General features: G+C 38.6%; 1 protein-coding gene across 1 annotated transcript in view; it reads right to left on the bottom strand.

The window, feature by feature from the left end:
* SLC15A4 (solute carrier family 15 member 4) overlaps nt 1–27,730 on the bottom strand; it is a 48,527-nt gene that overhangs the window by 5,193 nt on the left and 15,604 nt on the right. The window contains exons 3-7 of the mRNA XM_077834658.1: nt 27,553–27,721; nt 25,770–25,847; nt 17,335–17,503; nt 11,075–11,230; nt 1,215–1,373 (exon numbers count right to left, since the gene is read on the bottom strand). Of these exons, the coding sequence (XP_077690784.1) occupies nt 1,215–1,373; nt 11,075–11,230; nt 17,335–17,503; nt 25,770–25,847; nt 27,553–27,721 (731 nt within the window). The remainder of the gene's footprint in view (nt 1–1,214; nt 1,374–11,074; nt 11,231–17,334; nt 17,504–25,769; nt 25,848–27,552; nt 27,722–27,730) is intronic.

Raw genomic sequence — 27,730 nt, 5'->3', positions numbered from 1 at the left:
ACCAACAGGACAACAACGCTGCATATGGGATTTCCCAGGCAGCTCAAGAATCTCGAAGAAAACAGAGTTTCCCATTCACCTCCTCTGAAATGGGGTGCTAATGCTCAAAATGCTAAATTATGGAAATATTTTCTACAACATAAAGATTACCTCTGTGAAAGCCATGACAAAAACATCCTTAAAAACTCAACAATTACAGGTGTCAAAACAAAATGCTTGTTACCACTGTACAACCAGATGAAATGCTGGACCTCTGTCTTTGGAATAAATTTTGTATTTGTGATGACTCCTGTGTAAAGATTAAGCTTTTGGCCATCTGTTTTTAAAAGAAGGAACTTGTAAAATAAAGATGCCAACTTATGGCATGAATGCAATTTCCAGACAGACTGTTAAAAAAGCCTAAATCACATCTGAACAAGCAGAAAGGGCAAAAAAAAAAATAAAAAAAAATTCAACATCAAGTTTAACTTTAGGCATAATTTTTAGAGGGTACATAAAACTGCACCTGCATACCAATGTTAACCTAATTTATTACATCTTTCACACACACTTCTTGCTGGAACTAATCAAGCCCCTGAAGTCTGTAAATGATTTTATGAAACTCCTAAGGTGCCACCTACTGGTGCCAATGATTTTGTTTAACTTCAACTGACAGTGAAACGTATGGCTTAGGTTGGACTATAAGATAAACTGATTGCTAGGTAGAAATGCAAATTTAACTTTTGTATGATAATTGCCACAAAGTAACATGAAATGCAAATATGAGATGCAAATAATCAGCACTATGCAGTCAAAAACCTGTTTTATTATTTTCACTGAAAATTGGGAAATTAAAAATATTTTAAGAGACAGCAAAAAAGATTCAATTTTCTTCAACTGCTTCTACTAATCTAGACATTCCAGCTAAAATATTCTTAAATGTACAATATCTTCTGGTGATCAAAAATAGAAACACAGCTGAGCAATGAACTGAATCAGCTCTTTTATAAAGTCCACTTTACAACATATGCATTTCTAATGTATCTATTTAAGACAGTATCTCAGCTCCAACTGTAGCAATATGCAAGATGAAATTGTGTCTTTGCCACATTAGGAGGCTTTACAAATTCAAAGTGTTACAATTCTAAGCTAAGAAAGTTACCATCCTTGAAACAGAATGATGTCTGATTAAGCATTTTACTTCATTATCCGCCAATACATTGAGGATTACTTACCAAAATCTGTATGATTACTCATCCAGCCAATTGCGTTAATAGACACCAATGCCAGCAGTCCTGAGCCAACAAATGATCCAATCCCAGAAAAGAAAAAGAACAGTCCCATAATGGCACTCTGCATGGATTTAGGAGCAGCTGAATATGCAAACTCTAGGCCTGTATTAAAAGACAAAAGGTATCAATCTGTAAGAAATTAACGTGCTTGGTTACCAGCTCAACGTGCCTGCTAATGACAAATATCTACAAACATTGAAAACAATACATTTGTACGAGGTTAAAAACAAGAACTTAGATTTTCAGGACACTAAGGGATTTATGTACCCAACTCCCATTGATTTCCAATGAGTATCTTACTCCTGTGGACTGCTCTGAAAGTCTTAGTAAAGGTTATCAATGGTTTATATTTGCATTAATTCCTGAACTTATATATAAATATAAAATATTTTTATTTTATGTGCTGCACCACTCTCCTCTTGTTCTTTTAAGAAGTGTACAATCTTTTAGCAAACAAGTTTTCTCAGAAATCTCATGCGCTTCTGGAACTCATTCACTTTATTTTACAAGTCAACTGATATCAATCAAGTCTCATCGTATACCAGAATCAACAGACTATCTAGAGAGTTTACATTATACTTGGCTTTCAACCTTATCCAAAGTGAGTTAGGCAGCTAGGACACTGTCCAGCCAAACTGTTTTTAATCATGGTTCGTCTAGTCTGCTTTAGAACAGTTTTTAAAAGACCATGTTTGAGCCTTGATGGAAGGTGACTACATTTTGACCTAGGCTTGAAAATGTTTTAAAGTAGTTTTCATAACAAAAGCCAGCTCTCTTGACTCCCATATGGTCTTCACAGCTAGACCATACTCCCTCATGTTTTGTGTTAGGCCATTTCCTGGCAAGCAAAGCCTCAACTATGCCAGTCAGTCTTCTTGCCCCTCTGCCTGCTCAAGAAGTGGCTTAGATTGGTGAAGATCCAGATTTACCAAAGAAATTGTTTCTCTGACGGGGCTGTTATGGGAATTTGATGATCCTTTTCCCGTCATTCAGTTTTTGTTCTCGGAGACTGCCATTTCTATACTGAGTTTTTTTTACTGGATGATATTTATAACCACACTGCCCTCTGACAAGAATAGTGGCCTCAAGGATAGATTGAGGCAAATCCTATATCCCCCATGGACATTCGTTTCTGTCAACTTGCAGCACTTAGGATAAGTCTCAATAGTTTTTTAAAAACTCTGTTGGGAGGACGGGAAATTAACTATTTAACTTTACTTTGGGCAGATGGAACCTAGAATCTGCATATCAGACTAATCTGTAGCACCAGTGCCCCAACATGATATGCTGTTATAGGCCTGATCCCACAAAACTTACGTACATGCTTAACTTTACATAGTCAGAATTCTACCTAAGTCAATGGGACTACTCACAGGGCATAAAGGCAAGGAGCCACAATTTTTTTGCAGAATGACAGCCAAGGTATGGTCTACAGGTAAGGGCAAGGGATGGAAGACTTAAGTCAGTCAGAGTAGTCTGCCTCTTCCTGAAATTAATGGGAAGGACTCTCCATACCTCTTTTTTCCTCTTTGCTGAGGCATGGCTGTGCACAGGAAGCAAGCTCAGAGCCATCCTCTGTTCACATAATGTTGAAACAGCAGGTATTTTTTTTAACACTGCTTGACTATCACTACTCATCCATACACAGTGCTTGATAGGAACACAATGGTGTTTTCCTTTAAGGGGAAAGAAAGGCTTAAGACTTCAAGCCAGATGGGTCAATTAGTCAGGGCCAGAGGGTGCAGTTCTATTCAGACAAGGAAGTGCATCAGAACTACATGTTCTCCCTTATTGATCTGTAGTGCCACGTGGGAGATCGTGTCTGAACCACCACACTGTTTTCCCTTCTCCTTGAAGCAAAGAAAACTTGAATGCTGCAAAGTGACATCTCTATGATTGAAAAGTGTTGAAGAGCCCTTTTTCAGAAGTCAGACTGGAGGCTCCAATAAATGTAAATCCAGAATGTGAGGCTCAGTGTCCTTATAGATATATGGAAGCCAACAGTATGATTCAGTATTCTATTTAACATGACAAACACTAAAAAGGTTAAAAATTTGTCCAAATCCTATTTATTGGGATGTTTTGCCACTAATTACATTTGAAATCATCTCTCTCATTCTTATTTGGCCAAACCCCAATTAAAAATGGAGCAGTCTGTTCATCTTAAATAAAACTGTAACCTTTCACTAAATAACCCCGTTGTCAGAAAAGTTTCCAGACTGAGATTCCGTCTGGTGACCACGCTGGATACTATTCACACAACTCAAACTGAAGTACACTGAGTGAAAGAACTCCAGTCTGATTTTTTTTTTCTTGGTTCCTTCACAAAAGCATTGGACTTGAGTGATACCTTTAGGGGGAAAAAACCCCAAAAGAATGTAATCCCACAAACTTCTGTAATTAAAAAAAAAATAAAAAAAAATCATGCTTCCAAACTTGAATAATGTTCCTAGTCACCTGAATATTTAATCTGGCCTAAAGAACATAAAATCTTTTCTTTGCCTTCAGCAATATTGCTGTCTGCTGGCAGCCATTGATAGCAATTTCATACTACCTCAAATAAGGCAGTTTTGAAATTAAGCCCTCTAGTTGGTGGTGTCAGGTCATATGATTCCCAGCTAAATAAGGGTGCTTTAAGAGGATTGCAGGGAATAATACAAAAGATTAATGCAATGTGTGTCATCTTTTTAAAGGTACCTGAAGTGAAATGAATATGGTTTAATAAAAGTATGCTCAGCTTTACTGTAAACAAAAACGAACATTTTTCTCCTTTTAACATATTTAGTTTTTTTGAACCAAGTGCTTTCAAATCACAGTATTGTAACCATTAACATTTCACTTTTTTTAAACTGAATTTCATAGCACAACAGTTCGCCCATCAAATTTAAAAATCACATTTATCCTGAAGTATCTTCCATTCAATCTTAAGGCACCTTCTTGTTGTCAGTCATTTAATTTAGATAATGATCAGAAGATTGAAACAAAGCTTTGTAAAACAAAAGGAAGGAAAGGGTAATATAAAGAGCAATTAAGATCTGTATGAACTCCTCAGTTCAAACAGACATATTTGTATTCCCCCTCCCCCCACCAAAAAAAAACTGGCTGCACAGGTTTTGAAGTTACAAAACCATTATTAGAGCAAGCGCAAAAGAACAGCAGTGTACTTCCATGAGACTAGGACAGGCCTTAAAAGATTTTACTTCCTGTCTATTAAATCAAGTAGTACAAACCACCTGGAACTTAGAGCTCAACAGAAGAATTTATCACTTTTTTAAACCACTGATCCTTTGACAAATACATTGCAGATATTGCTTACATTTTGTTTGGAAACTTCTATAAATTGTGTAATAATTCGCACAGTCAAAAGAGAGAGAACATCTCAAAGAGTGAGGCACCAAATGCCTTTTTTACTGGAAAAAGGTATTTCTTGTAAGTCAGTTGCGTACATGAATTCAGATTTCAAGTTAACATGATTCCCCCAATGTTGCTAAGCAACTACTGCTTTATTCTCTGCTTTAAGCTTTCTCTGTAGTTGAGAAAGACATTAAAACAGAGATGACATTCAGAAAGTGACTTGTTTAAGCAAGAATTCCAATTGCTTATTCTGAAGTGATAGAAACAGTCTTTAGGAGCTTGGGGTAGAAAAATATCCTAAGGTAACAGGAGATGTTATGGATGTTATTACACATTTAATAAAACTTTACAACGTAGAGGGCAGCACTGATTATTGCAAAGGATCCGCTCTGCACTCCCACAACACATCTTCCATATAGGTTAGCAATGCCAGTCCAGACAGCAAGGTACACCTTACCAGCAGACAGAAAAACAATGAAGAAAAGCTTGCACCTGCTGCGCAGGCCAGTTTATTATACTCCTAAGTAATGAAGAGCAAAATGAAGTTAAAAAGTCAAATGTTGGGGAAAACATGTGAAAGGACAAGTGCCTCAGAAGTAGAGAAGGAAGTAGCAGGAGGTACAAAGAGTTAAAGGTTATGAAATGAACATGAAAAAAAGCATGAAATGAAAGCTCCTGAACCCTTCTGTTCCCAACAGAGTAAGGTTGGGAACAAATCATTACCAAGGAGGTCAGTTTGCTACAGCCAAGATGGCCTCTGAGGCCATACCTCACCTATCTGAATATGGTGGACTTTTAGATGACTTGAGATAGCTTTATGCACCTTCATATTGTAAAAGGTGATCATAAACCCCAATATCTAGTGCCCATTCATGTAAATGCATAATGCTTCTTTCACATGCAAAATTCATGGAGGATAGGTCCATCAATGGCTATTAGCCAGGATGGACAGGGATGGTGTCCCTAGCCTCTGTTTGCCAGAAGCTGGGAATGGGCGATAAGGAATGGACCACTTGATGATTATCTGTTCTGTTCATTTCCTCTGGGGCGCCTGGCATTGGCCATTGTCGGAAGACCAGATACTGGGCTAGATGGACCATCGGTATGACCCAGTATGGCCATTCTTATGTTCTCCTTTTGCACCAAAAACCAGCCCACTCAGAGGGTCTTACCATTTTCTAGTACTGGTGTGCCATAGCAGGACAGATGGAAGCAGAGGGCTGACGAGATAAAGGCTCTTGAACTGAGAGGGAAGCAGACTATACGGGAACTGGGGATAGCACAAGCCATGTGCTCTGATTCTAACTTACTGATTTAGTCAGGTGGGACAAAAGGAGGAGTAACCTCTGAAAACCATCTTGTCCCACGATGGGAAAAAGAAAATGCGAAATCCTATCTAAGGGAATCATCTAAGGCAGAGGTTCTCAGACTCCCTGAGAATGCACAGCCACGAGCTGGGGAGGTGCTAGCTGCCTGTCTTTTGACCAGGCTGTACTGCTGCCAGACTGGATTCAGAGCTCCGCTTGGTGTGGGGGCTGGCCAAGGAGGGGTGGACACTAGGGGAAGAAGCTTCACCCAGTGCTCTGCTGCTCAGCTTGGTTATACCCACAGCAATGCAGGGTCTCTCCTGCTTCCCCATCTTCCCCCGGCAACTTCCATATTTCCTCTGTGCTCCATTCTCCAGCGGAGCTGGGGCTCCTCCATCTCCCCCTGTGCTCTCTTTGGCTGAAGTAGCCCATGCAGTATCAGAAGGGCTCCCCTCCATTCCCACAGGCCCCCATCTCATCCCTATCCTATTCTGAGAGCTCCCCTCCATTCACTACTGATCTGCTGCTCATCTTTAGGCAGTGGGGCTGGGCAAACTGGGATGACCAGAATGGCTCTCTTTCTGATCAGCTGCAGCTGTTAACTTCCAGTTCATCACCCACATCACAATAGCAGCCCCTGTGCAAAGTGGGCTCTGAGCTCTGCAGCAGCTCCTAGAACCACCTTCCTCCTTTCCCTGGTGCCACAGGGTGCCTGGTCACATCAGGTGCCAGGGTCCTGTGCAGTTCCTGCCTGGGGTGATGTGCTGCCTTCTGCAGGGCACCAGTGCAGCTGGAGAGTAACCAGTTGGTCTCAGCCAGGTATAGCCCCAGCTTCCCTGACCAAGCCACAGCAGAGGCCCATCCCACCTACTGGTTCTGCACCCTCATAGACTTCCCGCTGTACTGGACCCACACACAGCTCAGTGCTGCCAGACCTGTGAGTACCACACTCTGTCTCACTGCCCAGCAACCCCACTGCTCCTGCCCACCTGCACTAAAGGGGAGCCCTGCTCCCTACCCGTGAGCCTAGTACCAGGAACTCAGTGACTTCTTCCCATGGCCCCTGAAAACGGGGTAGGAGGTGCAGTGTCATGGTTATGGTTTCCAAAAGCATTTGGGCAATGTTATTTTAGCTGCTCTGATCTGTATTTTCTGAACACAAAAGGTGTTTTATGAAATAAAATGAGTACTTCCGACACAAATACTCATACTTATACTGATCAAAGCCCTTTAACTATTACTTGTATTCCTGCAAAGTATACGATTTTCAGTTCTTCATGTTCTCACAGTAAACTATGGGGGAGGGGGGAAATTGTTGTATGGAACCTAAGTTCAGAATCCCTCAGCTAAGGGGAAGAAACTAAGTTCAATGTTAATTTGTATAGATGTTTAAAGTTTAAGATACTGAATTACTGTGGCTATTAATATATCAGGTTATGTTATGGCTCTAAACAAAAGCTTCATGTGACTATGTTAACTGGAGTAAGGTCACTGAGGGAGTGATCTCACATTAGGACTAGCTAGCTGTACTATGCTCATACTGTATTAAAATTACCTATTTATAGACCTAATTGCAATAGGTTGCTAGTGTTATTAACTGAATATTGTTCACAAGCTCCAAATAGGTTTCAGAGTAGCAGCTGTGTTAGTCTGTATCCGCAAAAAGAAAAGGAGGACTTGTGGCACCTTAGAGACTAACAAATTTATTTGGGCACAAGCTTTTGTGAGCAACAGCATCCAATGAAGTGAGCTGTAGCTCACGAAAGCTTATGCTCAAAAAATTGGTTAATCTCTAAGGTGCCACAAGTACTCCTCTTCTTTAAGCTCCAAACAGTAAACAGAAAGTAGTTTATTGAAAGAATCACAACAGCAATGTATTTATTGTTTAATTATAAGAAGAAACCAAATGCAAGCCATGTCACGTACAAAACAGCAGCAACAGATAAATGGTCTGTGCTTTTTTTTGTGCTAATGAACCCTAATGTGCGTGAAATAGACCAGAAAATAAGATTTTATAGTCTCATTCACACTCTCCTCCCACTTCAACCTAAAATCAATATGATCTCTCACTGCTGTCCACTACATAACACAAGGATGGCATCCAAGAGATTTACAGACACTTGTGATTCAGTTCCAGGAAGATGTGGTTTGAGTGGTGCTTCAGTTTACCTAGTACTTACCACATGGAGTACTAAATAAAATATGCCTTTAACAATTATTCTAGAGAGAAAAGCAGATCTTGGAAATCATTTCCAGCAGATTCCTTAAAGCTTTTTACTAGAGCTACTTAACAGTAAGCAGAATACTGCTCCTCTGACCTTGTTGGCTTATAGATCAATGCCTCCTGACTGCACTAACTATCAGCCCTGCTTTAAGAACAAACCAGCAGTCTGCATGCCAAGCCAAATCAGTGATCCTGAAAGATTCTTTTTCAACCCAGAAAGATTGATCAAAAATGTTTGTTTATATCATGGGCTAGAGAGATAAAAGCATTCATTTTTCAATTCCAATGTTATGGTAAATTAACAATAGGTGACATTTGTTTTAACTTTTCATGGTAAGTTTCATGCTCAGGAAAGCAAAAGATTAACTGCTGCACTAGCAAGCCATGTGAGAGATTTCCCCAAACACAGTCATCTTTAGGCTAGCCTACCCCTTGGCTTTTCTTGACCTGAGACTGCAAGGGGTGCTACGTTGTGTGGCAGATTATGTTGGCAAAAGAAGAAATCAAGTTCAGTTTACTTGGGAAAATACCATTTTGCAAAATGAAAAACAAAAGAGCAACAAAGAAGACTGCCTCCATGAGACAGACCTCTTTGGTATTTGGAAGACAGACGTAATCTAGGTATTCTTTAGAAGTGCTTTTTGCTAAAACAATGGAACTCCAATTATCTGATCTAATTGGGACTAGGGCTAGATCGAATAACCAAAAAAAAAACCCAGATAAACCTCAGAATGGGCAGGTGGGGCTCCTGCTGTTAGCCCCAGCGGCTGGGGATCTGCTGTTTTAATTTTAAATGAATTTGTTTTAAATAATTTCACCTCTACATTAGAGGTAGAAGAGTGCATCAATTCCTAAAGCCAGGATACAAACAATGTTGTGTCTGATACATACATGTAGCACATCATCTGAAATGCATGGGGGGGGGGGGGGAGAGGAAATCATCGTTTCTACTACAGATACACTAACATTAACAGAAAATGCATTTCTTCCTCCCCTGCACCTGCCTGGTAGTTGGAATACATTTATGAAGAATGATAAATGTGTTTGGCTTTTAGCAGATGTTCAGAAGATGGTGCAGTTTTCCAAGCTATTCTTATGGTCAATAGGCTAATAACATGGGTTAGAGCCAAAGAGCCTGTGGTTGTGAAGAAGCCTAATTAAACAACTTGACTGTTTATTGGCTCAGTCTTGTAGTTCGTACTCTGGCAAAACTCACTTTGTCTCAGTAAAAACTATAGGATTAAGTACAGGGTCATCTTTCGTAATATCTAGACATTAAATGGCAACAAGAGAAAACTTCTAGTGAGATTCTGACCTGGCACCCACCACTTCCAAGCTTTAACATGGATATTTGCTAGTTGGGATCACACTCAACTATAGATCATTTTGGATTTCACCTGTTGCTGCTGCTAGTGGTTCACACTGGTCAAGGATGCATCCTTTGTTTCATACTACCTCCCTCATTATCTTTAAGAAAGGCTGGAAAAAGGACAATTACTTTTGGTCACAGGAAAGTACAGTCAATCCATTATCTTTACCAGGATGCCACTGTTCTCTCATCCTCATCCCACAGATTTTGGATCTTGCATTCTAAATAAACATTTTCTATGTACATATCAATAACTGTGTGTGTCACATGCTTTAAACCCCCAACTAGTTACCTTCATTATTTCACATCCATTTCTAAATTGTACACTTAAGTTCTTAATCAACAAGCTGCCATTATATTACCTGATGCATTTGAGATTAAATAAACCTCTTTCATTCTTCTAAAGTATTAATCTATATGTCCTACTGTGCATTAATCTGATCACAACTGGTCACTTAATCTAAATGTTAAATAAATGTTATAAAGTAATGGTAAATGTTATAAAGTTTGCGGATGATACCAAGCTGGGATGGGTTGCAAGTGCTTTGGAAGACAGGATTCAAATTCAAAATGATCGGGACAAACTGGAGAAATGGTCTGAAGTAAATAGGATGAAAATCAATATGGACAAATGCAAAGTACTCCACTTATGAAGGAACAATCAGTTGCACAAATACAAAATGGGAAATAACTGCCTAGGAAGGAGTACTGGGGAAAGGGATCTGGGGGTCATAGTGGACCACAAGCTAAATATGAGTCAACAGTGTAAAGCTGTTGGGGGAAAAAAAAAAAGCGAACATCGCTCCGGGATGTATTAGCAAGAGTATTGTGAGCAAGACATGAGAAGCAATTCTTCCACTCTACTCTGCACCGATGAGGCCTCAACTGGAGAATTGTGTCCAGTTCGGGGTGCCACATTTCAGGAAAGATGAGAATAAACTGGACAGAGTCCAGAGAAGAGTAACAAAAATGATTAAAGGTCTAGAAAACGTGGTCTATGAGGGAAGCTTTTAAAAATTGGGTTTGGTTAGTCTGGAAAAGAGAAGACTGAGAGGGGACATGATAACCTTTTACATAAGTGAAAACTGTTATAAAGAGGAGGAAGAAAAAATATTTTTCTTAACCTCTGAGGAGAGGACAAGAAGCACTGGGCTTAAATGGCAGCAAGGGAGGTTTAAGTTGGACATTAGGAAAAACTTCCTGTCAGGGCGGTTAAGCACTGGAATAAATTGCCTAGGTAGGTTGTGGAATCTCCATCGTTGGAGATTTTTTAAGAGCAGGTTAGACAAACACCTGTCAGGAATGGTCTAGATAATCAGTCCTGCCACAAGTGCAGGAGACTGGACTAGATGACCTCTCGAGGTCCCTTCCAATTCTATGATTCTATGTCAAAACAATTAAAAGCAGTCTGCTAATCTTTTGACCCAGTGTAACCTACAGGAATTTAGTTCCCTTCCCTTAAAAATTACTATGTATCTTTTTATGTTATAATTATAATGTATTAGGAAAATGATCAGACAGACAAAAGTTACGATTTTTTAAAACTTACCTGCTATGCTTGCAAATATTTCACTGAATCCAATCAGTACATATTGAGGAATCTGCCACCATATTGGCAAATCAGCAGCATAATATGTAACATGTCCAATTGTCTGATTAATTGTTTTAACCTTTACAATACTCAGTCTGTTGCCCTCCAAAATTCCTAAAAGAAAAAAAGAAAAGATAATCCTAAAATGCAAAAGCTATTTCTTCATACCTAGGACTAAATTAGGATTGAATTACTGCATGACATGATTACCTGAACCATGCAACAAAAGCTTAGGTACCGGGAATAAGTACTTCATAATATTCATATATCAAGCACTACATAGTCTACTTTTCCTATTACTATTTCAGAAAATTCAGTTCCTCTGCCACAGGATTACAGTTATTCTATTCTTATTTATCAGCTATGATTACACAAATCCTTATCCCATTTCAGGTGGATTAGCTCACAGAGCCTTCTGATACAATCTTAAAAGTTTTTTCTTTTTTAAAGGCAATCTCACTTCTGCAAACTACTTCTTTGCAAAGTTGAATTATTGCATCTGCAAGCATGAAAGTAGTACATCAGTGACTATTTTACTTTTTAAAATGGTCACCAGTGTTACATGAATGCTGTTTACCATATTCATAATGGTTTACTGTTGATCACTTACATTTATATAGCACCTTTCATAACACAGAATTCCAAAACTCTTTACAAGCTGATTTACAAGTTATACTGTACATAGAAATCACATTAGTGTCTGCATTTCAGTGTCATGTAGAGTGTGAAATGCAACAATTGTTTAAAAGCGCTCATCAACGCAATAGGACACTTTAGAGCAGAAAGTAAATCTTATCCCACTGAAACTGTAGGGGAAATTTCAGTAGTTCGCTTACAGTTTACCCACACTGAAATACCCATACTGCTACAAAGAATGCTTGGGATCTTTAATAACCACAAGTGACCAGGGCTTCTATTTTATGCCTCACCCAAAAGAATATACTCCCAATTACCAATACCAAAGAGCCCACAACCCCATCAATTTGGTACACTAGCTCATTGCTGTTTTGAAGGGAAGAGCAGGACCTATTGAATCATTAACATTAGTTTCCTGAAGTACTCCGGTTGTACAGGCATGTCTCCATCCAAGTGCAGATACGGATCAGCCTGATCTAGGTTAGAAGATCAAGACCTGACCTTATACCCAAGAAGGAAAACAATGGAATAATAATAAAGATTTCATACATCTGCAGCATGCCATGTATAAGGCACTGCTGACACAGTGTTCTTAAATGACTAAATATAGTAGTCAATTTCCTCACTTTTATCTGATCCAGATAAAAAGCAGTGGGTGCACGACCCAGACAGCTGCACATGTGCCATAATGTTGAGTCCCTGACAGAACATGTATATGACACGAGACCAAGCTTGGGGGGAAAAAAAACAAAAAAAACCCTGCTCTTGTTTTGAAAGTCTGAATGTGGTGTCAAAACTGAGCAAGGGGATTCTAGAATGAAGATGCTTACAGTTTCATACTAAAGATAATTTTGTAGTTCACAGTTGTGCAATAGCTGTGCTGGGGCTCGAGCTCTGGGAGTGAGTCAAAAGGTTCAAGCATGCTTATATGTACAATAAGTGGTCTGTAATGTGCTCTTGAGAAGGGTGGAAAGCATCCTGTATCATAGCACAAGCTTAACCATTAATGGTAGTTAAGAATCAATTGTAGAAAAGAAAGCTTCTAACTGTTCTATAGTCTATTATATTGAAACAGCAGGTGGGGAAAAATGGATACTACTAATCCTGAAACTCCTCCAGTTATATCTTGCTGGTGCAACTACCTCCTTGAACACATTTCCAAATTTACTTCCCCCTGTAACAATCAGGGTCCAGACACTCAAAGGGGAAAATAGGGGTGCGAACCCCAAATAGTAAGCAATTGGATCAACTGGTTGTACGCAATGTTATTGTGTTGAAAAATATGTCAAGTAATATCTAATGAAAAGTTGTAATGTTCTGAACTAGATGGTCATCACAAGATACATATGCAGACTGTGGTTATGAATAGATACGTATTGAATAATATGCTCATGAGTAGTACTACAATTTCAACTACGTCTCTTGGCCAAGAAAATCTCCTTCCAAGCCTGTTCACACGAAACTAACTTCAAGTACACATCCACTGTCCAGCCAGAAAAAGACAATGGTGGACCATTAGAGTTAATGGGAAGCCATTGCATCAACTTGAAACTGAAAAGAAAACCCCAGTCTTGGAACACTCAGCGTATGTCTATGACAGCTACAGCCATGCTGCTGTAGTCAGAAGCTGTAGTAAATCCAGCTTTCTTCCATTGACCTAATGCTGAGGTTGGCTTAACGACAAGCTTGTCTACGCTTAAGCATAACAGTGGCACAGCCAGGTCGACAGAGGAATTCTTCCATCCTAGCGCTGTCGACACAGGGACTTAGACCTGGTCTACATTACAAATGTATGTCGGTATAATGACACCACTCCGGGATATGGAAAATCCACACCACTGAGTGGCGCAGTTATACCAACGTAACCCCTGCTGTAGACAGTGCTATGTCATTGGAAAGGCTTCTCCCATAGACACAGGCAGCGTGTTCACGAAGCACTACAGTGGCACTGTAAGTATAGACAAGCCCTTAGGTTGGCCCTCAGAGGTGTGGATTTTTCATACTCCTGAGTAATGCAGTTAGGCCAACCTAATTTTCTAGTGTAGACCAGGGCTACACTTAAAAAAGCTGCAGTGGTGGAGCACTTTAGTGAAGATGCTACGACGCTGACAGGAAAGCTTCTTGATGTAGTTAATCGATGTAATCCACCACCCCAAGAGACAGCAGCTATATTGATGGGAGAAGCACGGTCTACGCTGGGATTTTTCACACCTCTGAGCGAGGCAGTTATATGACTGTAAGGTTGTAGTGTAGACCTGGCCTCAGGTGTGTCAATGTTTTACACCCCGTAGCAATGTAGCTAGGTCAACCTAAGTTTTAGGTGTAGACCAGTCTTCAGAGAGGAGGGAGTTTCCCCCACCATGAGGCACCAGAATCTAAGAGAAAGAAAAAAAATGCAAACTCTTAAAAGAGAAGGAAGGGAGTTGAAGTGAAGGACATCCAGAAACTGAGGGCCAGCATCTGTGGAGTGCTGCCTATGGAACACTAGATCTCCCCTATGACTGTTCAGAGGCAATAGCTAACTTATATTAGAAAAGGGAATTTAGCTAATATAGAACAGTAAAACCTGGAAGTCACATCTTTATTGTCTGTGTAATTTGTATGTTTGCTTTTCCTTACTGTTTCATCTTTGAACTGGTGATTATTCTATTAAATAAACCTTTTGTTTATTCTTACTCCATGCGATTTCTCTGTTGTGCAAACTAAATGGGAGGCTGTTTTCACACCTTGGGAGATGACAACCAGAGAAGAATGTCTGGCAGTTAAGATCTCAGGGTAGATGAATTTGAGGAGACTCCTTGTTGGGGTCACCCTGCAAGTAGTAACTAGGCTAGAAGAAGCCAGGAAGAGATCTTTATGCTTGTAGGCTGGCTGCTGATGTCAGGGCTCTGAGCATAGCATTACGGTACCCAAGGTTACAGGACAGGCAGTGAAAGAACCTCCTATTAATCTGAGTGATTAAACAAAATGTCACCCCCACACTTTTTTAAAAATACTGTTTTCATCAACAATGAAGAGCTTTAGGGCAAAGGCTGTTCTGAACGCAACGTTTTCTTGTGCCACAAGCACTCTCTCTTCTATATTTCCCTCATTTCTTTTAAGCTGAAACAGACAGTTTTCTACATTTTTAAAAAATATGGCAATAGGGACTCTAAGGAACTAACAATTCAGCTTCTCACTCTAATTTTAGAATGTTTACAAATAAACTAAGCTGCAAAACCAGTTAAAGTCTTGCTGAAATTTAATTATGTCATACATAATAGTGTGAAATGGACTTCATTTCAAAAGTATATGGTGATCCTTTATGAATACTATACTCTTCTAGCTATAGGCAACTTCATCAGATATCCTGCCACCAAGACGTGGCTATTTATGAACCTTCAACTTCAAACTAACTTACCATAAATTTCTCTTCAAACCTGAAGATTTTAGAAGCTAGAATCTATTGATTCTTTGTTAGACTGTATTTGAATGTGACAAGTTTCAAGACAAGTTTAAGATTCTTTTAACTATTAAAACTTTCAGATTAAATTCATGCTGTAATTGTTTAGAGTCTATAAACGAAGTCAATTTTCCAGTTGAATAACCTTAAATACTGCTGCTAAGAATTTACAATAAAATGCATGAAGCAAGCACAGCAGATGTTCCTTTAATCTAATCAGTTGTATTCACTCAATTTATAAGGTATTTAAAATAAAATAAACAACCTAATAGGCAGCCTAACTCATGTCCAGAACTACTGCCAGTTAGGCAGATATATTAAAAATGAAAATAAGGCACACACAAGTTATTTCCAAGACTGCAGATTAAAAATATTGGCATCTTCATATTGTTCCATATTGTCATCAAGACTTCTGTTTAACGAAATGGTGGTCTGGTAGTTATGCTGCAGTTTAAGAGTCAAATGAAAATAGCTTTTATAAATGCCATTGATTAGCCTGCCCTATATGATGAAACACTTCATGAATTATTTAGACCAATGGAAGCAAATTTGTGTTAATTTCAGCCCCAGAAGTCATCTGACTTGGGTTCTCACACTCTAGAATGGTAGCTTACTCCAAACACAGGTCAAGATTGAAGTTCTCCACCAGGCTTCACATTAGTTTTACCCAGCCCAGTGAACCAAAACAACTGGACTTCTGCTGGGGAAAAGAATGATTTTAGGCAGATATCACATGTCTAAATCAGATACTAATCCTGAAAATTAAGTCATCTGAAACTTCTTGGAGTTCTATTGTATACAACCAGACTGCAGCTCAATTAGTTTATTTCAGGAGTGCTTCTGTTTCAATACTAGTGGGGACATGAATTGTGATTTTACAAGTCAAGTCAAGTAAGAATTCTGAGCCAGCAAGTTCTATTTATAGGGCTGGCATTCAACATTTCTGGCATTGTCCTCCCCAACTGGCAGAGGGGAGCTCTATCCAAATGTTCTCAAGTGCCACAGAATAACAGAAATATTCCTATTTTAAGTTCAAATGACTTTTACAGTAAGAACTTTACTTGCCCACATACAAAAATGACCTTGGTCTAATAAGGTAATTACCTCTCTCATTGGGAGAAACCTTAATAGCCCTATAAAGTGTCCCTCTCTCTAAAATATAGGAAATTACAAGTGTCGAGATTAATTTATTTAATGCTATAATGCTTTATCAATATGTTCATTACAGTGATACTGGGTGAAGGGTATAGGTTCCATGAAGCATTGCTCAGAGATGTTCAGTTCCACATCAGGAGTGCTTAACATTAAATCATCCCTATAACCAGATGATTTATGGTTTGAACAGCGATGCCATCTTTTTCCTTTTGTGCTACAGCTAAGCTATTTTACACTACAATAATTCCAAACACTAGGGAACATAAAGGCAAGGGGGAAAAAAGCCAAAGTCGGAGGAAAGTCTTGCTCAGCAATAAGCCAATTTTTTTACTTCAGCTAAAGAAACAGTTTTAAACAGAGTTTCAAGTTTATTTAAATATTTGAAAATCAGACTGTATTAAAAAGACACACACTGATTTTTACAGATCCTTGTTTTTCCTGTGCTCAACTTTTAAGTGAAGTGATGATTAAAATCATGTGACATTGCTTTGGAGCTTCCTTAATATTCAGAATACGGAATTAGAATTTTGCATTTATTTTATGAAGTGGAATTCTTTCCCATCTGATCACCAGCTATGAGCCAAAACAGGCTGAACCCCTCAGTGACATCATATGGTTGATGATGATAAAAGTAGCTCTTCTGCTACTTTTCAGTATGCTTGACCTTGATAGTAGCTTACAGAAAAGGCAAATCTTTCATCCTGGAGATTGTTAGTTAACAAACTGCCGCAAGTTAAGCTTCTTTAAAAGTGTTAATTTATAACCTTGTTTCAAGCAGAAAAATGGTCTAGTAGTTTTACACTATTAATAAAAACATGAAAGCTTAGCAATAGTGAGAGTAAAACCCCTCATTAGGCACACACATTCATGCAGCCCATCCAAGAAACTCCTGAACACTTATCAGTTGAAGACTCCAGAAACATTTTAGATACTCAACAGAACTCTGCAGAAGTTAATCAAATGTGTATCTAAGTTGCCTTCTTACCTGCGGCAAATGCAGAGCACATCACAAAGAACATTCCAACTGCAATCCTCTTCAAAGATGATGGGAGCAAGCCATTCCTCTTCAGAATGGGATCTACCACTTTATCCTTTAAGGGTATTAGGATCAGAATTAGCACTGCATCAAACATAGTCAACCAGGCTGCAGGAAACTAAAAACAGAGTAGATAGATTAATTCAGCCATGTTCTACTTACCACCTGATTTGTTCTTTTCTTCAAGAATAGAATTTTTCATGCAATAATGAAAACCTGGGAGAAACCAAAGTATTTGTTACAAGTTACAGACTCACATTAAAATAAAATCGTTCAGTCATTTCTCAACATTACCATTAATGCATTTTTCTTAGCTTAGCTCTTCGGGTTTTTACTTAGCTACAGTATTTTACAATTCTTCTGGCTTAAATCAGTAAAGATGGTTTCTCTCCAAAGTAAGTAGGATGCCACTGCATGCTCCCACTCCTGGAATTCACATCCATCTGTGTTGAGCTTTGGGAGTTTTCCCAGAAAGCAGTGCCCACTGGCGTTGCACAGGCAGCCTCTTGCAACATCCAATGTTCAGAACCAAGATTACAAGAGCCCCAACTGCCTCAGTTCCTTCTGCTAAATCCAGCAGTTCTGAGAGCAGAATTCAGAGGAAGAAAGAAAGATGGACAAAGAGCGTGAATATGAAGAGAGACTCTCCAAAAGTCACCTGATCCATAAGTCACTGGAGTTCTGCTTTGAAAATGATGGCACAACATAGTTGCACATTTGAGCATAGTAGGAATGTTACCAAATGGAGTACCTCAGCTAACTAGACTGCTGGTTGTTTGCAGATAAAACTGAAAAAGAAGTTCCACTAATCAAACCTTTTCATACCTTTAAGACCATCAGGGTGCATAGTAATATAGTTGGCAGGCACTGTAATGCAAACATCTCAAACACTGAAGAGCCCAATCACAGAAGGCTGGTAAAATTTTTCTTGAGGGAGAGTGGCGAGCCTGAGCAGGGCTGTTGCCATTGGTGAGCAATGGTCCACCCACTTAGCACCCAGGCCCAGCCAAATCTGAGCACCAGAAGCAATGCTTAAACTGAGGGAGGTTGCAGAGGGTCGCAGACCCAGGGGAGGGGGAAAGGTATTTAAAGATTGAGCCAGGTTACGGAGAGGGGCAGTTTTATAGTAAAGCTGCTGCTGCCTCAGACCACTGTGCTCACGTCCACTTCCCCTTTAACACAGGTTCAGACACGGGCTCATGCCACCCATCTCCAGTTACTGTCTGCCTTCCCATTGGTGGACTGTTTGGGATATGAGAGCAATGGGCAAGGCATACCTCTGCCAATGGGGAGGAAGTAAGCATAGCCAGGTGGCATGGGATGCAGCTGAAGCTTGTGTCGATGGAAAACAGAGTGGAGCCCTTGGACCGGGAGGAAGAACCCATGCACCAGGTTAAAACACAGAGGTTCAACCACCTCTGTCACTCATACAGGGGAGTGGGCATTAACCATAGCTGGATGGCTTAACAGTGAGCCCCTTCCCTGCTGGCATGACTGAAGAGCGGCTATGGCACTGCAACTGGCACACAGGTTCCTTCTGCTCCTGGCCTCTGCCTCCACTCAACTCTCTAATGGACACAGGTTCCATCACATGGAGTTTGGACGGGGAGCAGAAGCCCATGTGTAACACCACTGAGATTTGGTCCAGCTGTCCCTCTGTCATGATAGCTGGCAAGGGGTTCTGGCTGGTAGACAGATTTGGGGAGACTAAGCCTCTATCTCTAGCCAGCTGCTGCCTACAGGCCCCATGCTGCAAGCCACCTGAGCATTCAACATCAATGAATTTAAATGGGAATGATTAGATTGTACTATCACTTCTAAACAGATCCCCAATGAGTTTCAGACGGCTGACAGAGCCAGACTCGTCATATGAGCCATCACTGGATAGAACAAAAAATGAATAACGGATAGAACGTCATGATCAGTGCTGCCTCCTTCTGAGGAGGAACATTAGCATCTTAACATTTGTTTTCTGTGTGTGTCTTGGAACATGCTTAATAGAAAAATCATTATCCTGCAGGAGCTTTCAAGCCATTAAGATCCATCAATCACAGAACACCTGTCTGTTGAATGACTGATTGTGCAGCTAATGTCTGGTAAACAAATACACCAAGATGTGTCTATAACAGCAATCAAAGGCAATCTTAATGTCATATATGGTTGAAAGTGATTTAATGCAATTAAGTATTCCCTGCTTGTTTATTTTGCTTCCAAAGATGTGTTCCTGAGTCTGACTATAGGTTTATATTTCCTATTACTCAATTGTTTCTATTCTCTCCATGAGAAATATTTAGTAGCCAGGTCTGTAAATCTTCCATTAAAATTATGACTTTTCATAGTTGTCACAGCATAGTAGAAAGAGTATTTTACTAATATAATGCAAAATACAATTAAAATTCTACCAAGCTTTAAAATCAGTTCTATATGGGCAAACTGAGATATTCCATTAAGCACTAAGGAAATGTTCTTATGCAATTCCAAAAATAGCTTTAGACATATTCAACCTATCTGACTACACTATTTCCACTATAAATACTATTCCAACTAGTAAAGTCCAAATGAAAATTTAGAGCATGTCCAAGCATCTAACGCTCCATCCAGTTTTTGTTAAAGGAGGACTCTAAAAGAATCTTTGTATATAAAGTCTCACAACTGTGCCAGCAACTGGGGCCAGTTCACATAAGTCTAGGAGCCATACATATGATTTGGACCCCTGGAGAGAAGATGAAACATCATTAAGTCCTTCTACCATACCTGTCCCAAACCAGTTGGGTTTGGGGAGAGGCTGTGTGCACAAGATAAATAACATCATTAACTAACTCAACTTTTGAGTGTTTGAAACCCAGTTGATTTTATGGCAGCTGCGACCATGGCCTATGAGACCCACTTGAGATACACAATCTCTGCCACATCTGTCCCATTTAAAGGTAATGTTTCAACCATCTGGGCTCTGTCTTCTGCAAGTTCTTTTCACTTCTGCTAAGCTGGACTGCTTCCTCTCATAACTCCGGAGACCTTTGTTAAGCTTGTTTCCAAAGGCTGCGGTCTTGTGTGATCTTCCCACTTGTCCACATCCATTTCTTTGAGGTCTTGCTTGCACACATCCTCAAAATGCAATTTTGGGCATCCTCTGGGTCTTTTTCCAGATGCCAGTTTGCTGTAGAGGATGTCCTTTGGGATGCGCCCATCACTCATTAAGCACACATGCCCAAGCCAGCAGAGGGGTCTCATTTAAGGAGCGTTTGCATGCTGGGTATGCTGCCCCACTTGAGCGCCTCAGTGTTCGTGACTTTGTCTCTCCAGGAGATTCCAAAGATTCAACAAAGGCAACGCATATGAAAGCTGTTGAGCCTCTTTTCTGGATGAGAGTATATGGTCCATGTCTCACTCTCACACAAAAGTATGCTGATAACGCATGCTTGATACACACTGGTGTGTGTTCTGTCAGTTTGTTTTGCCATACCCTCTTGTTCAGTCTAGACATTGTTGTGGCAGCTTTTCCAATGGAGATGTTGAGTTCTGTTTCAAGTGAGAGATTGACTGTGACAGTCAACCCCAGGTATGTGAACTCATTCACCACTTCCGGTTCATAGTTGTTTAACTTGAGGAAGGATGCCTCCTCAACTCCTTTGCACATTATGTTCATCATTTTTAGGCTTATGGTAAGCCCAAAGTCTTGGCAGACTTTGGAAAAAACGTCCAGAAAGTTTTGAAGACATGCTTCTGTGTGGGTTGTCACTACTGTATCATCAGCAAACAGGTGGTGTTGGATAAGGGCCTCCCGAGTCTTAGTTTTAGATCTAAGTCTTGCAAGAGTAAACTGCTTTCCATCAGATCTTGTGTGCAAGTAGATTCCCTCAGTTGAGGAACCAAAAGTTTGTTTCAATAGCAAGGAGAAGAAGATCCGAAACAGAGGTGGGGCAAGTACACAGCCTTGCTTAACTCTGCTACGAATCTGGAAAGCCTCAGAGACTGAGCCGTTGTATTGAACTGTGCTGTAAATGTTTTCATGGAAGGATAGAATTATGCTTAAGAGCTTGGGGGGGACAAGTAGTTACCTTAAAAATTAATTCAACAATTAACGTTTGAGAATTTTTTGTATTCCATATTATACTCTGTCTTCCAACTATTTCAAGACAATGATTCAAGTCTTTTGAATCCATGAACTGTTTTAAACTGTTGAATATTTCCAAACAGATCAAATTTGCAAGATTATAGTTAACGGGACCATCACATACTCTGGACTAAAAAACAAATCTTAAAAATTCTGCTGAACTGATCATCTTTTTGCTTGCCACTAGAGTCAGCAAGTGTGATCTAAAAGAAATGATTAAAAAAATTTAAAACTTGATTTTTTAAATAGGTTTAATTTTTAAAATACGTTTGATATTAAAGTTGAAATCATCACCCGATTAAAATCATTTAATTTAAATACCAAAAATATTAAGCAATACATGTCTACTGCCAAGTTTTAAAGAAAGTCAAGGCACTGAATGGGTGGAAGTCACTAGTTAAGCACCTGACACCAGAATTTGTTGCGGTGCTAAATTAGCTTTTTGGCAGCAGCAGCCTCTTCGGCAAGCACAGAGGGAATATTTATTCAGTTACTCATTCATTTTAAGTTAAAAACCCAATTAAGAATTGGAAAAGGAAAAAGAAATTTCTTCCAATCTCTGAATAAAAACTAGATGGGAAGTGGTGTGATCTACTAGTTCTAAAACTCTGAAGCTTATAGTGACCAAAAACAATCAGTTTAATTCACTAGCTACAGATATTTCCTTTATTAAATCAGTTAGCTTTAAATGCAAAATGTTTTGATATATTTTTGATAATTTTTTTCCTATGTATCCATCACTTAAGGCAGTTTTATTTAACAAAAAAGCATTTAAAATGTTTTTGTACATTTTAATTGAATCTGAATAACCACCCAAGTAGAGCTTGACACAAATCACAAGTAAAAAAAGTTAGTCTATTTAACAGAAAATGGTGAAGGATGCATTTTGCAACACAATAAATGTAAGAATTGAGTTAAACTATATAATTGCTTATATAAATGTGAGTAGATATCATATATGCTTCTGGTTAGCAAAAGGTACTAAACTTAGCATGCTATATTTAGTTGCAAATCAATGTGTATTAATGGCTATCAAATAACGAGTAACAACCTCTCTCTCTGGAAAATAAAGAGAACAAATGCAAAACCTGATTGAAATCTATTTAATTCAAGGTTTCAAGACTATTTAAATCAAAATTTAAGTCAGTGGCTTAAAATCACTGATTTAACTCAATCGACCCCATTCAGGAAAACTTTCACATGGGGGGGGGGGGAAATCAGCTGTGTATTTTGCGTGTAACCGACTTTTACTATCTCACCACAACATTAACCAGTATCACAAAACTTAAAGATTGATTTGGATAATACAGTAAAAAAAATGTAGGAAGTTTTTGGGCATTATTGAATTTGATAACGGACAACAGAACCAACAAGTATTGCCGGCACTGCTGTGTTTCACACAATTCAATCACAAGTTTTTTGGAGACTCACGGCTTCCCATTTCTACATATCAGGAGTTGGGAAATTGAGAGCATGCACATATTTTTACATATTCCACTACTTTCATATCAAGAAACTGCAATCTTTATCCTGTTCACTTTAGACAAATACTGTAATGCTTGCATTGAATGTTGTGTGCATCTAAGAAAAATGTAGATCTGATGAGCCGTGACTCAACTGCTCTTTTACTTGGCTACCGCAAATCATATTCTGATGGGTAAGAGCAAGTCTGATAGCTTTAAAAAAAAAAAAGACTACACATGTATACATTTTTAGAAATGTAGTGTTGTATGATGCCTTTCATATGACCCAAATAGAAAAAAAAAAATGGAAAAAACCACAAACCTCCTTTGAGATGGTTTTAAAATATACTTGCAGAATTATTTTTCAGATTGAAGCAGCAAAAGGGCTACAATGGAAGCACTGCAGAAAAGGGAGCTGACGTTCACTTATGGACTAGCTGGTAGAAGAACCATTTAAAATATCAAGACAGACACACTAGGATGATGTTCCACTATCCATTCTTCAAATTCCACATTATTAAACAAACACTAAATACAACTGAAGTTATTTTTAAAGCCAATTTAAAGTTATAACAAACAGTCTTATGGTATGAGTGGCATTTTAAACCATTTTCAACTAAAGCCAGTAATAGTCCTTCATTGCTTATTTGAACCGATTCAATTTCTGAACCTAACAGTCCGCTTACCAAAAAATAAAGGAGCCAAAGGTTAGAATAAGTTTCTGAATAACGTTTATTCCCAAAGCAGAAACACGCACACTTACAGTATTTTTAAAGTTACAGTACATCTCTACAATCACTAGGTTAGGGGTGTGTACACACAACCTTCTGTAATTTTTTAATGCATATTTATATGCATAATATTCTTTAGGGGCCTAAGCAGAGAAGTATCACACTGTGCTTTGTTTAAAAAGAACATTTACTGCAGTGTTCAGTCCACACTTCATTAAATTTCCCCATGTCAGATAAAGGCACAGGCCTGTTTCATTAAGTCTTAGTCAAGTTAGAGGAAAACTATTCATTTTGTTCAGCCTAGCAATCAGTTAGCTCAAACATGACAGTTGTGAGGCTTAATTAATATTTGAAAAAGCTCTAAAATGGTCTCATGAAAAAAAGATAGAAATGCAAGTAATATTAACAGAGGGCAAGAAGGGCTTCATAGAAAGAATAAAGTAAAACTTATTTGCAACTAGCAGGGACCTGCAGTCAAGTTAAAATAAACTGTGCTCTATTTAAATGGACATCTCAAATGTGGCCCAAAGTTTGATTATGCTAAGTCTAAATTTAACAAACCTTGGACCAATGAAAACATTTCCATTTTTAAAAATGTCTATCAGAATTTTTAAATTAACATTCCCCTCCACTAACAAACTCAAACACAACAGCACTTAAAAACTGGAAGTGAAATTGACATGACTTCCAGCATCCAACTTAAGGGAAATTTAAAAATAAGCAGCAGAAAATTAGTGAACAGAATTTTAAAAATACCTTCACTTATCATCTAACTTATTATTAGTAACATAGCTGAGGAAAAAATTTATTTAAAATATAGATTTAAGTTGATTGCACCCCTTTAAGCATGCAGAAGTCTCAGAATTCTTTTAATTTAATTTATTAACTGTAGCGAATCAGGCAAACAGAAGCTATAGGTTGATGAAAAGTCGGTTTGATGCACCTAACCAATTTTACTTTCAGCTATGAGACCATTTTCTAAGACTTAAGAGAACCAAAATACACAGATGGCTTTCAAATTTAATGTTACTTTAATTTTACTTATGTGGTATTTTACAGTATACACATTTTTTTATATTTGCATTTGTGAATAAAAACAATGAAAGCAATTTTGACCTATTCACATTACTAAATTTATGCCAGTGGTTTAATTTCAAAGGCGTATTTAGTAAGCCTGGGAATTAATTTATATGGATAAACTGTTTGTGCAAAATGGAAATGATTATTTCAGTAACCACTTCATGTTAGACTTTGCAAGCTCTTCTTTGAAGTTGGTTCCATAACATCCTTCAATATGCTAGATTATCCACGTTACCTGCAATTACTGATTAATCAAGATAAAATGCAAATATAAGTAAGGGTATGTCTACACTGTAATTAAAAACCTGCAGTTGGCCCAACCCAGCTGACTCAGGCTAAGTGACTGTTTAATTGTGATGTAGAAGTTTGGGCTTGGGCCCAACTCCAAATGTCTATATTGCAATTAAGCAGCCCCAGAGCCCAAGCCCCATGAGCCTGAGTCAGCTAGCATGGGCCAGCTGTGGGTTTTTCATTGCAGCGTAGATGACCTGTGCTTCACTTTTAGCATGAGTTGTCCTACTGAGTTAGTGGGAATACTTGTCTGCAGTGTTCCCTCTAATTTATGTACATGTGTGGAATGAATTTTGTTATGTGCACCAACACAGATGTAATAGAATACCTGCTGAAATGTATTAAATATTTGGATGTTAATCTTTTTAATCGCTTGACAGCCCTAATGGTTTAGTTTTGAAATATGCCTGAATGAACAAAACAACATGTATAAGATTAACTTAAATATAGGCATTTGTTAATAAAAACCAAGTGTATTTACATAAATTGCAATTCTACTGCTTAACATTAGGAAACACAAATTTCAACTTTGTACTGGAAAAGTGACACTACAATGAAGCTACCCTACAGACACCATTTAACCCCAACAAAAGAAATTAGTGTCCATATCATCACTCATTACATTGGACCATTAGCTTAGCTCAGGGAGTTTCAACTGAACAAAAAAACAAAACAAAAAAACCCTCCACATTTTGGCCAACTTACCGTATGAATATGGGTGGTGACATTTGAAATTTCAGGGATTTTCAAATGTAGACTCTGCAAAACGTATGTAGTCTGCATCTAACATTAAGAAAAATTAGTTGACATTGTTACTTGATAAAGTCATACTCTGAAGTGTAACTACTTAAAATGTCAGTGACTCACAAGGATTGCATTTGAACCTACTAGACAGCTGTTCAAAACAAGGTTTTCTAGTGAGACCCTGCCAAGTCTCTCCAGGCCCAGAATTGGAACTTAGTAAAAAGCACAAACTTTTAGACTCAAAGGCCAGAAGGGACCATCATGATCATCTAGTCTAACCTCCTGCACATTGCAGGCCACAGAATCTTGCCTACCCACTCCTGTAACAGACCCATAACCTCTGGCTGAGTTACTGAAGTCCTCAAATTGTGATTTAAAGTCTAAGTTACAGAGAATCCACCATTTACACTAGTTTAAACCTGCATGTGACCTGCACCCCATGCATTAGCAGAAGGCAAAAAAAAAAAAAAAAAAAAAGCCAGGCTCTCTGCCAATTTGAGCCAGGGGAAAATTCCTTTCTGACCCCAAATATGGCAATCAGTTAGACTCTGAGCAAATACAAATTTCAGCTTTGTATGGAAAATTGACACTATGGTGAAGTTTCCCTACAGACTATTTAATCCCAACGAAAACAATTAGTGTCCATATCATCACTTGTTACATTGGACCATTAGCTTAGATCAGACCCACCAGACACACACCTGGGAAAGAATTCTCTGTAGTAGCCTAGAGCCTTCCCCATCTAGTATCCCATCACTAGTTGCAGATTGCCTACAGTGAGTGGCATGTAGCCAGTCTCATCTTACCATTCCCTCCATAAGCTTAGCAAATTCAGTCCTAAAGTCAAATCTTCTTGTACAAGACCTAATAGCAACAGAACCAGTCACAGGAATTTTTTTAAGAATAACTTTTACGTGGAAATGTTTAAAGCTCTAAACAGTCTTCTAAAGTGTTTGCAACCTAAGCTCTGCAGCATCCTGCCAACTTAGAGAAATACAGTGAAAGGCACTAAAATAAAGTAAAACTGACTAAACTGTTTTCACTGACAAAGATAAGTGAATTGGAAAAGGAAACAGTTTAATGTTGAAAAGTACATTAGATATTTACAAATTTTAGCTTTAAGACTCCAATTATCAGGTTAAAATACATATTTTGAAAATATTCTTAATATCCTTTTAGACCATTTATTCATCCCTCAACTTCAGAGGGAATTTTACATTCATAAAAGACACTACGTAGCAATTTACATTTAGATACAAGGGCATAGTGGTGAACTAATATACGTCACCCCATGACCATTTGTTTAAAAAGTCAATGAGCCAGCAAACATTTTTGACATTACTAAGCACTGGCTTGTTACATAATTTTAGTTACATTGTGCAAGCAAATATACATCTCTGAGAACTAGTCTGGGGTGAACCCCAAAACTAACGAGTGCATATTACATAAAAAAGTCAGCTAGTCCATAATAAAATACGACTAGGCAAAAACTTTTAGATTTCTAGCCTCTTTCAGAATTTTAGCCATTGACATTGCCAAACTATTCTATTTAACAAAAGCTTATGGAACATTTTCCCCATTTTTTTTTTAAATGTTCCTTCAAAGTTGATGCAATTTTCAGAGAGGAATGAATTTTTACAATTTAGACTCCGAGCTGTGATTTAATGATAGCACCTACAGAGCTTCCGATTGCAGTGTTGAGAATGACTTTGACCAATCATATAGACCATAAGTTTACACTCACCTGAAAATACACTGTCCAGTAAGGTATAAGAGCCAAAAAGACAGGGATAATCTTAACAAGGGCTTTCACATCTTCCACTTTATCTTCTCTGAATGGCCCTCCATGAGAGATCTTCGCCATCTCAAACAGGCTTTGCTTACGAGGATTCTGAAGTACTTCCTGGATTTCACTTTTGAAA

Source organism: Eretmochelys imbricata, chromosome 15 (assembly GCF_965152235.1).
Source record: "Eretmochelys imbricata isolate rEreImb1 chromosome 15, rEreImb1.hap1, whole genome shotgun sequence".
Lineage (NCBI taxonomy): Eukaryota > Metazoa > Chordata > Testudines > Cheloniidae > Eretmochelys > Eretmochelys imbricata.
This window is presented reverse-complemented; position numbering and strand designations above follow the sequence as displayed.